This window comes from Panthera pardus, unplaced genomic scaffold (genome assembly GCF_024362965.1).
Source record: "Panthera pardus isolate Hobbes unplaced genomic scaffold, ASM2436296v1 HiC_scaffold_6, whole genome shotgun sequence".
Lineage (NCBI taxonomy): Eukaryota > Metazoa > Chordata > Mammalia > Carnivora > Felidae > Panthera > Panthera pardus.
In genome coordinates this window covers 21,087,275-21,103,725 of record NW_026526991.1, presented here as the reverse complement: position 1 = coordinate 21,103,725, position 16,451 = coordinate 21,087,275, and the positions used below count along the sequence as shown (strand labels likewise).

Below are 16,451 nucleotides of genomic sequence, written 5' to 3'. Positions count from 1 at the left end.
GAGAGGGTGAGAGAATCCCAAGCAGACTCCACACTGTCAGCTTGGAGCTTGAGGTGGGCTCAATCCTAGGACTGTAAGATCACGACCTAAGCTGATATCAAGAGTCAGATGCTCAATCAACTGAGCTACCCAGGCACCCCTTGGGCAAGTTTCTGAAATGTTCTGAGTCTCAGTCTCCCAAGCTGTAAGAGAGGAATAAATTCTACTTCTCAAGATTGTTCTGAGGATTAAGGGAGATATTATATATACACATATATATAATACCTCACCCTGTACTAGTGAAGGGTGTAGTCGATATTTTTCAATTCCCTTGCTTTTTCCAGTAGAATAGCAACTTAATGATTGTGTAAAAACCAGTCTGAAGTAAATGTGACCCTTCTGGAAGGTAAATTAGAGTACCACATTAGTCTGCTTGGGCTGCTGTCACAAAGTACCAGAGACTGGGTAACTAACTTAGCAGAAATTTATTTTCTCACAGTTTTGGAGGCTCCAAGTCCAACATATTACCTCTTTAGGGCCCTTTGTCCAAATACATTCTGAGGTCCTGACGGTTAAGGCTTCAACATAAGAATTGAAGGTGGGAACCGTGGGGACACAGTTCAGCCCATAATACATACTTACCAGGGGCACCTGGGTGGCTCATTCGGTTAAGGGTCTGACTGGCTCAGGTCATGATCTTGTGGTTCTTGAGTTACATTGGGGTCTGTGCTGACAACTCAGAGCCTGGAGCCTGTTTCAGATTCTGTGTCTCCGTCTCTCTCTGCCCCTCCCCCGCTTACGCTCTGTGTGTGTGTGTGTGTGTGTGTGTGTCTCTCTCTCTCAAAAAATAAACATTAAAAAAAATAAACACTTACCATAAGTGAGCAAGTGAATGGATTTTATTTTATTTTATTTTGATGTTTGTTTATTTTTGAGAGAGAGAGAGAAAGACAGAGAGACAGAGAGCAAGTGGGAGAGGAACAGAGAGAGAGAGAGAGAACCTGAGAGAGAGAGAGAGAGAGAGATAGCGAGAGCGAGAGCAAGAGCAAGAGCGAGAGCGAGAGAGAGAGAGAGAGAGGGAGACAGAATCCGAAGTAGGCTCCAGGCTCTGAACTGTCAGCACAGAGCCCAACGCAGGGCTCAAACTCACAAACCGTGAGATCATGACCTGAGCTAAAGTCGGACACTTAACCAATTGGGCGACCCAGGCGCCCCACAAGTGAATGGATTTTAAAAGTCATAAAATGATCTGTAAGTCTGTTTGCTTTGTGCTCCAAATGTTGACCTTACTGCCTACCAGACCAAATCAAACCAAACCTGCTCCATAATTACTGGATACATTTGAATTCTTAAGTAAGTAAGCAGTTAGACTCCTGGGGCTGAGCTGTTTACTGGACAACTGTTTGTGAACAGTGAGCTTGTACTTCTCTAGCGTGTAAGAAGCCAGCAGCCCACAGATAGCAGCTCTCTGTATTTGGAGAGACAACAAGGCAGACGTTGCCCTGGCAAGAATGAAGATTCTTTGATCTTATAGACCAAGCGCAGACAAACACATAAAAACCTAATATGATAAAGAGCTCTTTAGGATAATTAAAGCTCTCCACTTCCGAAGAAAGGAGTCCCTTTTTCTTACTCTTCTGACCCCACTCCTCTTTAGAAAAACAAACAAACTCGTTTCTGGGCAAGGGTGAATAGATCTTTGTTCCACTATTTAACTGTTTTTAAAACAACTCAAACCTCACTCTGAGGCCCTAGCCTGGTGTAAATGAACTTTCAGTTGATATGGGTGGGCCCCTCCTGCCACAAACAGATTGTGCAAAGGACCCACATACAACTCAGGAGGTCCCTCTAGTGGGGGTGATCCATGTTTGGGTCTGGTTCCATGGTGGCTTGAAGTCTGGTGACTCTGCTAGTACTTTAAGCAAGGGAAACTGGGACCCAGGGCCCAGGCCTCTTCTCCACAGCTCCCCATATCCTATCTCCAACTCAGGGGAGTGCTGTAAGAGGTGGTTCAATTGAGGTGAGGCAGCTATAGGTCCTGCTACTTGGGGAGCCCACACTTCTTTCCTTGTGGTATATCTTCCTGTTTACCACACTCCTCTTTCCTTTCTCTCTGTCCCCCATACTGTTGTGTCCTCTCTGGAAACTCTCAGGACACCCAAGATGGCATCATGCACACAGAGAGTGCTTGTGTTGGTTCAGGTCCTCCAAGAAGGAGATGCTAGGACAGGAACAGATTCTCTAAGGGAAAATAGGGAAAGAGCTGAGGGGGGCTGGGAGAGCATTTGGACTGCGATGCTATCTGTGTAGGGGAAAGGGTGGGGAGATTTTGTAGAAAGAGTCTCAGACTACACCCCAGTACTAGAAGATTTTGTAAGACCAATGGGGAGTCCTGGAGCCAGTTGCCCATCAGAGGCGTCCCACCTCTTGCAGGAAAGGGCCTGCCTTCTATCCCTTCTGTGTTCAGTGTTTGGTGGGAAGCAGCCTGTGGGAAGGTAGTACTCCAGCCAAAATCCTGGTGCATTCAGAGCATATCAGCTGGGATTGTCTTTAATTAAGCTCCTCAAGACTCCATGGTGCCTTAAAATGTTAGTCTGTGTTACTCTTCATCCAAAGCACGTGACTGATTATAGAGAAATGCTAAGCTTATAGCTTGTAACAATTTTATTACTAGCAATAATAGTAGTACTTACCATTTACAAAAAGCTCTTTTATGTACCAGGCACTGCACTAAATAATTTACGTGCATATTGTGTCATTTAATCACTAAAACAACCCTATGAGATAGCTATGATCATTAGCCCATTTTAGAAATGGGTGTTGTTATGGACTGAATTGTGTTCCCCCCAAATTCATATGTTGAAGTCCTAACCCCCAGTGCCTCAGAATATGACTGTTTTTGGAGATAGGCTCTTTAAAAAGGTAATTAAAAAAATCATTATTTCACTATATGCTAACTAACTTGGATGTAAATTAAAAAGTAAATAAAAAAAAGGTAATTAAAAAGAGAGAGAGTGAGAGGGAGACTCTTAACTATAGAGAACAAACTGATGGTTACCAGAGGGGAGAGTGGGAGGGGGAATGGTTGAAATAGGTGAAAGGGATTAAGCATACACTTATCTTGATGAGCCCTGAGTAATATACAGAATTGTTGAATCACTATATTGTACACCTGAAACTAATATGACACTGTATGTTAACTATACTGGAGTCAAAATTAAAAGCTTAGCAAAAGAATAAATAAAAGAATGCAGAGATAAAACAAACAAAAGAATACAAAGATTAAACAAACAAACAAAATAGGTAATTGAGTTAAAATTAGTCTTTAGGGTGGGTCCTAATCCAAATGACTGGTGTTATATGAAAAGGACATTTGGGCACAGAGATATGCAGAGGGAAGGTAATGTGGAGACAGCCATCTGCAGGCCAAGGAGAGAGGCCTTAGGAAAAACCAATCCTGCCAAGGATTGACCAGGATTGATCCTACCAAGGATTGATCCACCTTGACCTTGGACTTCTGGCCTCCAGAACTGTGAAAAAATAAAGTTTTGTTGTTTGAGCCACTCAGTGTGTGGTACTTTGTTATGGCAGCTCTGGCAAACTAATACCAGCATATTGCTTAGAATGCTCAAGTGGCTTGGCCAAAGTCACAGGCTAGCACATGGGAGAAATAGCACTCAGTTGCTTTCATTCCAGAGTCCATTCTCTTTCCTCTACTTGGGTTGTTCAGGGTGGCTTGGGCAAGGGCCACAAAGTCATGGAATGTAGATGGCAAGGTGACTCAGGAAGATCACTGAGGCAGAACATAGCCTGGCAAGCTGGGAACATCCATGAGAGGGAACCAGGAGACCTGATAGTCAGGAGAAAACCTTTCCACCTTGCCTCTACCCTCTTCTGGCTGTGTGGTCTTGGCCAATCCACTCCTGCTTTCTGGACTAGAGTTACATTTGTGCCAAATGGAAGTATTAGCCTTCCTATGTCTCACTGAACTGTTTTAACCATAATGAAATCATGATATGAAAGTGTGGGGAGAGAGAACTGAATTTGCTTTATACAAATATTAGTGTGGTTGTATATTATCCCTGTTTTAGCAAATACTAAGAGTACTATAGTAACTCTCTGTCAACATTAGAGCATTAGTTTTCCATGCTATTCAAATTATATATGTTCTGATGCCAGAAATTCATGGAGAACACTGGGGCTGCACATTATGCAGAGTCCTGGGACTCTTAGACATCAGTGTAAATGGCAATACATGGCATCAATGCTCAATCTATCAGAATGGGCTATTAAATGTTTGTGAGGATTAATGTAATAAAAGTAGCTGGTATATATTGAGTTTTTACATGTGTTAAGTTCTGTTCTACATGATCTAAATATAATAATCCACTTATGACAATCCTGAGCAGAACCCCACAAAGAAGAAACTATTTTTATAATTCCTAGGTTACAGATGAAGAAACTGAAGCCCAGACATGTTAACTAGGCCAAAGTCACACAGTTAAGTAAGTGGAAGTGTAAATATTCAAGCTAAGTCACACTGGCTCCTGGATTGGATATGGGGTGGAGAAGGAATGAAGCATCCAGGATGGCTTCAAGATTTTTGCCTGAGCAACCAGTGGAACAAAATTATCATTCCTTGGGATGGGAAAGATCTTAGGAATTAATATTTTTGGGGGAAACTCAGTTTGGGTATGTTAAGTTTGAGATGTTGATTATGTGTCCAAGGAGATGTCAATTAAGTCTCTATATGAAAATTGGGATCTGTCAACATATGCATTGTATCTAAAGCCCACAGATGGAATAAGGTCATCTATAGAGTATCAATAGAAAACAAAAGAGATCTGTGGGCTGAGTCCTGGGCATCCCAGTGCTTATAGGTCAAGGAAGTAGGGAATCAGTCTAAGGGGACAAAACAGAGGGAGTACTCAGAGCATTAAGAAGAAGAGCACATGAGTGTGGTTTCCTGAGAGAAAATAAAGAAGAGAGAGTAATCAGTTGTATTAAGTGCTGCTGATAGGCTGGCTACATGACGACCAAAGATTGAGGACCATTGGAATGAGCTGATGACCTTAAGAAGAGCAATTTTCTTGGACAGGTTGGGGGATACCTGGTTGGAGTGTGTCCAAGACAGAATGGGAGGAGAGGAATTGAGGACAGTAACTTCCAATTTTTCTAAAAAAGGAAGATGAGAAATGGGAGGGAGAGGTAGCTGGAGGAGAAAGTGTTTTTATTTTAAATTTTAAGGTGGGAAAAATAAGAGCATGTTTGTAGACAATAAGAATGATCTAGTAGAGAGGAGAAAATAATTGATGAGATATTGGAGCGGGAATTTCTGGAACAATATCCTTGAGTAGATGAGAGGGTGTGAGATCTGATTGGCCTTGGGTAGAAGCATGGATAATTACTGAAGAAAAGGTAGAATACATTAGTATAAGTGCAGTTAGGTAGATAGGTACACTGAGAGGTTGTTGAAGTTCTCTTCTGGTTTCTTCAGTGTGCACACATTTATTAAGCTACCACTCTGAGCTCAGTCAAAATTGAAAGTTCCTTCCCTTGTTTTATCATTGCTCTTCACTTTGATTTCAATAAAACCTGCATCTTCCAGTAATTATAGCTCCCTGTATATGTGTATTTCTTCCTCATCAGCTTAAGAGATGAAGGAGGGCAGAGAACCTGTCACATTCTTCATTGTTCCCTAACAGTTGGCACAGTGCCTGACACACAGTACTCACTGAATAAATACTTGATGAATTGAATTGAATCTAGCTTACTTGTTTCTCTATACATATACTTTAGACCTGATTTTGCTTGAGAATTAAGAAGCTTCCAAGATCATATTCTCTACGGATTGGTGGGAAAATTATTCCGTGTTTCAATCTATTCTGTTAATCATTGTATTAGCTACTTATTACTGAATTTAATATTCATGGAAACTTACAAGGTTTGCTCATTTTTACAAAAACTTGAACATTAATTAGGCCATGGCAACATCCTCAAAAGGGTTACAATATATAAGAAGATACAAATAGCTCCTTTTATAATTGACATAGTGTTCAGTTTGCCAAATTACTTTTTATTTATTTTTTTTTTGAGAAAAGGGTAAATTCACTATAACTGACATAACATAATCTGAACCTATAGAAGTCAATGAAAAATCCTACCATCCGGTTAAAAGGTGCCAAAGGATCACCTCCTTAGAAGAACCACCTAGGAAGAAAGGATATACAACCAACTGGGTACATGTTGTGAGAGAAAATGTACCTCCCTACCTCTAGCTAAGAAAAGAATCTGCAGATGGGTTGATTTTCCACTGTGTATCTTTTTAGCAAACTTTAGGTGACACTAAATTGAAGGTCAAGTGTGATAGTTAGCTGGGTCATTCAATATAGTTGAAGTCTGTCAATACTCTTCCAGCAGGAAATTCAGTAAAGCATATTGTTGAGGACACAGACTTGGACTTGACTTGTATCCCACCTAATATGACTTAGTTTCCTGATCTGTATAATGGCAAGATAACACTATCTACATCATGGAGTTGTTATGAGATTTAAATAATTTAATGCCCATAAAAGTGCAATACAATATCCAGAATATCAGTAATTTTAGCCATTATCATTTATTTTAATGACAACAACTTTTAGAAATTCAGGCCACATCCTACTTTGGGTTTCCCTTTTTCTTCTTTGGTATACTCTTTGTGACTAGTACACTTACTTTTTTCTCTAATCCTGGCCTTTTTTCTCTGACCATTTTTCTTCCACTGTAGAAAAATCGATGGGACCAATGATGAAGAAGATAACACTGAGCTGAATGAAGAAGGAAGGCCAGTGCAGACTTCCAGGCAGAGGCCCCCACTCTGCAACTGCCACTGCTGTGGCATCCCCAAGCGTTACATCATTGCCATTATGAGTGGGCTGGGATTCTGCATTTCCTTTGGGATTCGCTGCAATCTTGGAGTTGCCATTGTGGAAATGGTCAACAACAGCACTGTATATGTTGATGGAAAACCAGAAATTCAGGTCAGAATGTGGTGGGGGCTCTTTTGGCCATAGCTGTGCAAATGATTTGTTATAGGAAAGAAAGCATGCACCTCTTCCACTGATATGACAAAAATGTAGAATGGCTAGAATGGCTACCACCTGCCAGTCACTGTGTAAGGTGAGGGGAATAGAATGGTGAACATCACAGGATGGGCCCTTGCCCTCATAGAGATGTACAAGTAAGTAATTATAATTCATAGTTTGGGACGCCAGGGTGGCTCAGTTGATTAAGCTTCCGGCTCTTGGTTTCTGCTCAGGTCTTGATCTCACAGTTCATGAGTTTGATCCCTGCATCAGGCTCTGTGCTGACAGTGTGGAGCCTGCTTGGGATTCTTTTTCTCACCCTCTCTCTGCCCCTACCATCCGGGCACTGTCTCTGTCTCTCTCAAAGTAAATAAGTACACTTAAAAAAAATTCATAGCTGTTGGTGCTAAGCTAAAGGTGTTCAGAATGCTGGGTGTCATATAGGAGAACTCTACACCAGACTTTGATATTTTGAAAGAGGAAGTGATGGCTGGCTTCGAAAGATAAGGAGGAATTGACAAAGAGTGTTTGGTGGGGTGGGAAGAAGAGTGAAGAAAAAGGAACATATCATGTGTTAAAGACTGTCCGAGAGAAGAGGGAGGGAGGGAGAGAGAAGGAAAGAAACAGAGAGAGAGAGGGGATGGTGTTTGGGAACTGAGATAGAAATCTTCATCTTCATCTTTTCTGTGCAAAGCCAGGGCCGCTTTGGCAACCTGTGGTAGATTTTTAAACACTTTGTCAAAACAATGTTTTAAATTCTTACAATAAAATGCATGTGATTATAAAGGAAACTAGTTATAATAGGACACATGTCAAAGTATTTAAAAATTTTTTTTAATGTTTTTTTAAAATTTATTTTTGAGACAGAGAGAGAGACAGAGCATGAGCAGGGGAGGGGCAGAGAGAGAGGGAGACACAGAATCTGAAGCAGGCTCCAGGCTCTGAGCTGTCAGCACAGAGCCTGACGTGGGGCTTAAACTCATGGACTATGAGATCATGGCCTGAGCCAAAGTTGGACGCTTAATCGACTGAGCCACCCAGGCACCCTTCAAAGTGTTTAAAAATAAAATTCATGATATAGAGACATATGGACTTCTTTATGAACACATCAGATGATAAAATCTAGTAATGGGTCTAACGATTGCTGTAGCTTTGAAGTTTGAAGTATAAACCATAGTTTAAGATAGTGGTGACAGTTGTGATGCAAACAGATTTATAATTTCCACTAGTGATAGAGTCACAGGTAGTGATAACTACTGTGGTTTGTTGCCTACATTCATGATCACAGAAAATGCTAAATTTCAGCTAGCAGTTAGTCAAAATAAAAATGATGATTTTTCCCATCCAAGTTCACAGATCAACAGGATTCCATCCTTGGACTCCAGGCTGAGGACCTCTGTTAATATAGTAGAGCATTAGAGTGAACATCAAGACAGGGAGACACCCGGGTAAATAAGGGTTAGGCCAGGTAAAGCCTGTTAAACCATGTAGGGAGTCGTAGGTGGGCTTTAGGCAGAAAGGTGGTATGATCAAATCCACTCTGGAATAATTGCTGTCCAGCCAGTGATCTCCTGGTGGACTGGGATAGAAGTGAGCGGAAGTAGGAGGCACAGTTCAAACCAAAGCTGTTGTAGTCATAAGCAAGCATACTCTGATGTGACTTAAAAGCATTGTTTTTATGAATCACTGGAAAGATACAATCTGGCTTGCTTCTTAAGTAGTGGGCCTAGAGAAGTATGGAGGCTATGGGGAAAGAAAGGAAAATGTATGTGTAGTAGATACCCAATAAACACATACTTCATTGTATTGAACACACACACTGGAATAATTCATGTGGAAATACATACAGATTGTAGAGAGGCATTAATAGTTGTCTGGTCCTTGCCCATAAGTGGAGAAACATTTAGATCAGAGTTTCCCAAACTTGTGTTTGGCAAATCACTGTTCTGCTGGCTCTGCTGTGAAGAAGGTGTTATATGAAATGGGGGCCTTTACTGTGCTGTGTCCTGTGAGAACTCCAATTGTGGTGTGTGTGTGTGTGTGTGTGTGGCATGTGTGTGCATGGTATGCATTATTTCCCGGACTTTACCGTAGAGCACTTTCTTTCATGCCACATCTATTAGCATTACCTGGAACAGTTCCTGCCAAGCACTGATTTGGGAAAATTTGATTTTGATCCATTGAAAGAAGTCTTTTAGATGGCTCTGCAAGTTTGTGTGGTTTTTTGGTTTCGTTTTGTTTTGTTTTTAGCTAAGAGATTATTCTGCCAGATGAAAAGAGCACAATGGAGAGTCTTCTAGCCTCTTTTTGATACCACGGCTGAATTTGTTCTAAAAGGATATGCTAGTTGTTTATTTTTTGGTGGGGAGGGAGTGCAGTAGAAGTGTGATGGGGCAAGCCATGCATTTTTTTAAATAAAGGATGACGTATATTAGTGAAGTTTCAGATGTGTATCACATGCATTCTCCCAGCCTTTTGTGAGCAAGGCCAGCTAATTAAAACTTGTCTGCCGAGGCCCAGATCAAATGAGATGCTGGTTTGCATTTGTTTGTTGCCTGGAAAGATAGGCCTAGGTCAACAGAATCTGCTTTGAGGCATATGGAAAAGACATTTTGATAAACCTAAGGAACAATGCTAGTGTGTGCTCTCTTGTGTCTATGGTTTTCCCTTTGGAGTATCAGAGAAACTGACTGAGATCTAAAATATGCTTTGCATCATTTTTTTCTGGTCTCAAAAACAGGAGTTTGTAACATTTTGGAAACTCTATGGCAAATCCAATTTATAGCAGGGCGTTTCCCTTTCACTCAAACAGAACAAAGCTTACATATCAGGTGAACATGTTCAACCTGATGACAAAGATTTCACTGTTTTAAGAAAGGCTCTAAATAGCTGGCATTTTTGTTTATTTGGTTTTTCATTTTATGGGGGATAAAACTAGATATTTTTTACTAAAATATTTTTAAATACTCATTTTCAAAAGAGAGAGAGAAGTAAGCAGTATAGATATGTAGTTCTCGCAAATAAGTGTCGTATATTCTACCAAAGGTACACAGCGTAGTTTTAGCTGATGTGTGAATATTCATTTTTAGTTTAATAATTATGAATTTTAAAACATGCAAATCACTTAAAATAGCGTCTGGCATATGGCAAGCAATAAATGACTGATGTTTGAGAAACTTTGCAATCATCTCTTTTCACCTTCAGGATAAGTCCAAACTCCTTCCCATGAAGCATGAGTCCTGAAGAGTTAGGATAGGCTTTGGAATTGGCCAGACCTTGTTTCAAACTTGACTTCTGGGACCTTGAATGAATTGCCCTTATGTCCTGGTCAGGAATTGCTGGTTGCAAGGAGTAGAAATGCAGTGAAACCAGGTCAAGTTAAAAAGGGAATTATGGTAGGGCTGTAGGGGAAAGTGAAGAGCAGAAAGCAGGTCTGATGTATATATTTGTGCAGTCTGTGTCCTGGACACTGGGGTCTGTGCCCTGGACAGTGGGGTCTGTGCCCTGCAGTGGGACTGAAATCTAGTCTGTCCTCCTGAGGGGCAGAAAAGTAGTCTTTACCTAATTCTTTCCAAGGCATAAACAGAGGCCCTGCCAGGAAGACAGTGGAGCTGACCCTACTGGGAACTAGGAAATCCTTAGCTCAGGTCTCCAGCTTCCTTGTTCCACATGGTCCCTAATCTGCTTCTCTCTGAGTATGCTCTACTGTCCCAGACCTCTCCATGAACTGTCTTCTCTCCTTTTCCATGGCTTCTCACTGCACTCGAAAGCTGAAGTGCCTTGCCTGGGACCTGATGTACTTGGTTGGCCTTGACTCCAATGAGACTTGTTTTCAGTTCAAGTGTTCGATGTTTTCTAAGTACAGTTTCTGGGTTCAGATTGGAGAGAGGTGCAGAGAGACAGAGAGAGACAGACAGAGAGAGCCTGATTGGCCACTCAGGAGTAGGGAGGCCCAGGGTGCTGAGATGGTGGGCAGGGGTGGGGAATGTTGTCTGAAGGAAATGTGAGCAAGGAGGCAGGAACCTGGCATTTCTAGCAACTCTTTGCTGACCCTCATTGTAAAATGGGAATAAAAGGCCTACTTAGCAGATCAAATGAGTTACTTTGGTGCTGATATATCAAGTGCCTATATTAGTTTCTTAAGGCTGCTGTAACAAATTACCTCAGACATGGTGGCTTAAAACAACTGAAATTTATTCTCTCACAGTTGTGGAGACCAGAAATTTGAAATGAAGGTGTTGGGTTACCTGGGTGGCTCCTTTGGCCTAGTGACTCTTGAATTCAGCTCAGGTCGTGATCCCAGGGTTGTGGGATGGAGCCCTGTGTCGGGCTCTGTGCTGACAGCATGGAGCCTGCTTGAGATTCAGTCTCTCCCTCTGTCCTCCCCCTTCTCACACACGCGTGCCATCTCTTGCTATCAAAAAAAAAAAAAAAAAAAAAAAAAAAAGAAATGAAGGTGTCAGCAGGGCCACACTCATTCTGAAAGCTCTGCAGAAGAATCCTTCCTTGCTTCTGCCATCTTTGGGGGCTCCCAGTGTTCCTTGGCTTCCTTGGTTTCCTGTCACAAGTTGTTACGTATTTAACATACATACACATAACTCTAATTCCTACCTCTGTTTTCATGTGAGCTTCTTGCTGTGTGTCTTCTCCTCTTCTGTCTCAAATCTCTCTGTCTTTCTCTTATAAGAACATTTGTCATTGGATTTAGGGCCCAGCTGGATAATCCAGGATAACTCATCTCAAGATCTTTGATTTTATCACATCCACAAAACCCTTTTCCCAAATAAGGCAGCATTCATAGGTTCCAGAGATTTTGTGTGTAAATCTGGGGGCCATTCTTCACCTAACACAGTACCTGACAAGGTGGTTGGCTTATAGTAATGGTGCATACATGGGGCCATTATGATTCTAATGGGGTTCAAGAGATGATGAAAATCAGTTCTCAGAAAGCCTACATGCTCTTTGTCATGTATCATCTCCTTTGGAGAATGGACCTAAGCACCATTCCCTCAGAGAAAAATATGAGCAAAGGTCACTGTGAGTGATAATTAGCTTCTGGATGAGGCAGATCCCTCTGTCTTGGATCCTTGGGTTATTCCATGAATGAATGGCAAAGAAGTCTAATCTCTACTTCTTAGTAAGAAAGTCAAGTCTCTACAAGTAGTGCAAAGAAACATTGTTTTTTGGGTCAAGAAGATAAGAGGTCCTGATCTTGACTCTCCTTATAACTAGTTGTATGACCTTGGGCAAGTAGCTTAATCTCTCTAAGCCTCAATTTCCTCATCTACAAAAGAAGAGCCAATAATTACCTCCAGGTATAAGAATGAAGGGAGGAAATATATAGACAGTGCCTTAACGAAATCATGTCCCTCTTCTGCTCCTAGCTTCCAATGGTTTCCATTCCTTTTGCATAAAAACCAAGGTCCTTATGGTGATTTAAAGGGCCTTTCATCATTTGAACCTCTCTTACTTTAACTCCTACTCGCCTGTCCTTCATTCATTACCTTCCAGTTATCCTGACATCCTGCTATTCCTCTAAACTTAGGGCCTTTACACTTGCTATTTCTCTGCCTAGAAAGTTCTCTCAGATAATGAAAAGCATGATTTGCTCCCTTCTCTCTTTTATGGCTTTGCTCAAAAGAAGCCTTCCCTGGCTCCTCTGTCTAAAATTGCACTCTACTGCACTCCTATCCAGCCCTCCCTGTTCCCTTCCCTGCTTTATTTTTCTCCTCATCCCTGATCACCATCTAACACAGTCTGTACTTGTTTACTATCTTCTGTCCTCACTGGCATCTTTGTGAACAGCAATCACTGTCTTCTCCAGTGCCTAGAACAATGTGTGGCACATAGTAGCATAAAATAAAAATTTACTGAGCTAATTTGAATTAATGATTGTTACTTTCATTTTATTCTTTTTTTGTTTTCTTTAATGTTTTTTTGTTTTTTTGTTTTTTGTTTTTTTTTTTTGAGACAGAGAGACAGAGCATGAGCAGGGGAGGGGCAGAGAGAGAGGGAGACACAGAATCTGAAGCAGGTTCCAGGCTCTGAGCTGTCAGCACAGAGCCCGACGCGGGGTTCGAACTCACAGGCCATGAGATCATGACCTGAGCTGAAGTTGGACGCTTAACCGACTGAGCCACCCAGGCGCCCTTTTTTATTCTTTTTTAAAAGTAATCTATACCTAGAGTGGGCTTGAACTTATGACCCCAAGTTGCATGCTCCACCAAATGAGTCAGCCAGACACCCCAGTTCCATTTTGCTCTTAAACTTCAACTTCTGAATTGGCAAAATGGGAAATACAGCATAGAGGACAGGCCAGTGTTACATGGACTGTGATCTCCTACAACACGAAGGCAATTCTTGTTTGAGTTAGTATTTACACTATCTAGCACCTGACCTGGCACACAGGAGGCACTAGGTGAATGTTGAATAAATGAGCAAATAAATACGTAACAACTTGTGACAGGAAAACAAACCGATGAAAATTTATAAGGCATACTATCTTGATAATTAAGAACCCTTCCTCCATAATAGGAACACCTTACATTTTGATATCAATGCTTTTTTTTTAAGAGTTTATTTTTAAGTAATCTCTGCACCCAGCCTGGAGCTTGAACTTACAACCCGAAGATCAAGAGTTGCATGCTGTACAGACTCAGTCAGGTGCCCCAATGCTTTATGAAACCATTCATGTATTCACTCATTTGGCAAATATTTACTTGTACCTTCCAGGAATTTATTTTAGGTGCTAAGGCTATAAAGTCAAAAGGACACGGCTGCCACCTTAGAGTTGCTTGCCACCGGTGTGGGAAATGTATGTGTGAATGGCTAGTTTGAGAACAGCATGTTGCAGTGGCCATGTCTGTAAGAACAGAGGTCTGTGGAACAAGTGCAGGAAAAAGTGACCACTTCAAAAGGAAGTTGGGGAGTTTTTCAGAGGAAGGGACATTTTCAAGGAGTCTGAAAAGAATGAGTTACTTTGGGAAGAAAGTAAGGAAAGGGAGTCCAGCCCTGGAGACTCACATTTTCAATGGCCTAAAAGTTGTATCATTACTAAATACATATGGGTGTATTTAAGTTTGTACATAATCTTTCCTTGCCCTCACTAAAAGGGAAGCTCATTGAGAACAGGGAATTTTTTGCATCCATTGCTATATCCCAAGCATCTAAGAAGCCCTCCAGAAATATTTGTTGGATAAGGGAAGGAAAGAAGGGCCTTGTGGGGTTACTATGTAAGATCATCATTGAAAAATGATGGCCAAATGTTTTTTTACAAACATAACTATATCTGATTTCTCATTTCAGACAGCACAGTTTAATTGGGATCCAGAGACAGTGGGCCTTATCCATGGATCTTTTTTCTGGGGTTATATTGTGACACAAATTCCAGGTGGTTTCATTTCAAATAAGTTTGCTGCTAACAGGTAAGACAAACTGACATAACATGAATGCAGTACAGATCATAACATGATTTTGTGTTTTTACAAAATCTGCACAGTTGGCTCTCAATTTAGAGTTGCAGAATGAGAGACAGGAGGCATTCCAATAGATGTGGTTCACAGATACTGATCCCATATGATTCTGTTCTTAAGAGTCTCCTTTTGGGGCGCCTGGGTGGCGCAGTGGGTTAAGCACCCGACTTCAGCCAGGTCACGATCTCGCGGTCCGCGAGTTCGAGCCCCGCGTCAGGCTCTGGGCTGATGGCTCGGAGCCTGGAGCCTGTTTCCGATTCTGTGTCTCCCTCTCTCTCTGCCCCTCCCCCGTTCATGCTTGTCTCTCTCTGTCCCAAAAATAAATAAAAAAAAAACGTTGAAAAAAAAAAATTAAAAAAAAAAAGAGTCTCCTTTTATTTACTTTCTTGTCTAATTTTAATTTATCTTTCAATTCCTTTAGTGATTATGTAGTAAAATTAGCAATTGAATCTGAGTCAGGAGACTCAGTTATTTAGTTCCTGGGCCCTAAATAACTCACTTGGTAACCTCTACTGAGTCACTTTTCTTCCTTCTCTGGGTCTTTGTTTCCCCATCTGTGATATAAAGCATGGTTTAGATTGTGTTTGAGTTCTCTCTGACAAGTGATATTCTGTGATCCTATATACTATGTTAATGTAGTCCTGTACCATAAAGGTTTTGTCATGTGGGTAGTAGGGGCTTGCCTCTAGATTGCAAGATGTCTTCAGTGCCCTTGAGATTCTGTAATAGCTGTTTGAGAAATTAAATGTGTCCAAGATGTAATGAGCTGCCTCAAGGAGCAGTTGAGTTCTCTGTCAGTAGAGGTATTCAAGCAGAAGAAGATGGCCACTTGGAGGAGATGTAGGGTGTATATGTAGCAGAAAAGGAGTGTACTAAATATTTCCAGCTTCTTTCCAATTGTATGTCCTGTGTGATTTGTACATATATGGAATTCATGAATTGTACATTTTCTAAAGTTGTGTTTCTCAAACTCTAAAACACAACTCATTAGATGATAATGAAAGCAATATAGTGATTTACCAATGAGCATTTTCTAAGAAAAGAGAGAAAAATAGAATAGAAGATAATCAAATAAAATAAAACAGAATAGAAAATATCTTAGTTCATTGCACACAAAGTAGTGGTTGAGAAACTTGTTTTAGTTACATTTGTGTATATGATTATGTATTGGGTTGCAATATAAAATATATTTTATTTTATAGGTCAAGGTCAAAAAAGTTTGAAAGTCACTACCATAAGATCTAAATATGTACAAGCATGACTGTATTTACCTATGTTCTTGTCAATTTGTGTCTTTCATTCATTGTCACTTATCTATTGTATTCTTTTCAAAAAGTGATAGAATATTGGCTCATACGGTCCTCGAGTTTACTGCTTACACTTCTGCCATAAAAAGAAATCACACATAATATTTCCCAGCATGTTAAAAGTGCTGAGGCATCATTAATGTGTGAGAAAGGAAGAAAATGCTGCCTGATCTCTTTTCCCAGAACAGTCTGGTCCAGGCAGGGCAAAGAAGGCAAATGACACTGGGCAGCAAGTTACACAGCCTCTTTTGTGCTTGGCTAATCTTATGACACAGCATGCTTTTAGGTAGGGTGGCCTTGTAGTAAAGTCAGAGCAGAATTGCGAAGCAGGAGACACAATCCAAATGTGCAGATGTCATGTGGTAATAGAGTGAGTCAGTTGGGTAGAACCAAGCAGAATGGTGCATCTCCAGCAAGCTCACCTCCTGTTGGTCAGTCTCCAGCTTCAGGACCTCATTCAAGAAGGGCATCCCTATACTGCCAAAAACCTGTCTGTAATTGGTCCAGGGATGAGCTCAGGTATCAAAGTAAAGAAAGGAAAGGAAAGGAAAGCAGCCTAACAGTACAGCTTGGGATATACCAGATCCTAACATAACATCTATTTCTCTTTCTATTAATTTCCATGG

The 16,451-nt window shown here is 41.0% G+C and overlaps 1 protein-coding gene across 1 annotated transcript in view; it reads left to right on the top strand.

Moving 5' to 3' along the window:
* Positions 1 to 16,451, top strand: part of SLC17A8 (solute carrier family 17 member 8) — a 48,338-nt gene that overhangs the window by 9,240 nt on the left and 22,647 nt on the right. Inside the window, exons 2-3 of the mRNA XM_053895300.1 lie at positions 6,749 to 7,001; positions 14,352 to 14,470. Of these exons, the coding sequence (XP_053751275.1) occupies positions 6,749 to 7,001; positions 14,352 to 14,470 (372 nt within the window). The remainder of the gene's footprint in view (positions 1 to 6,748; positions 7,002 to 14,351; positions 14,471 to 16,451) is intronic.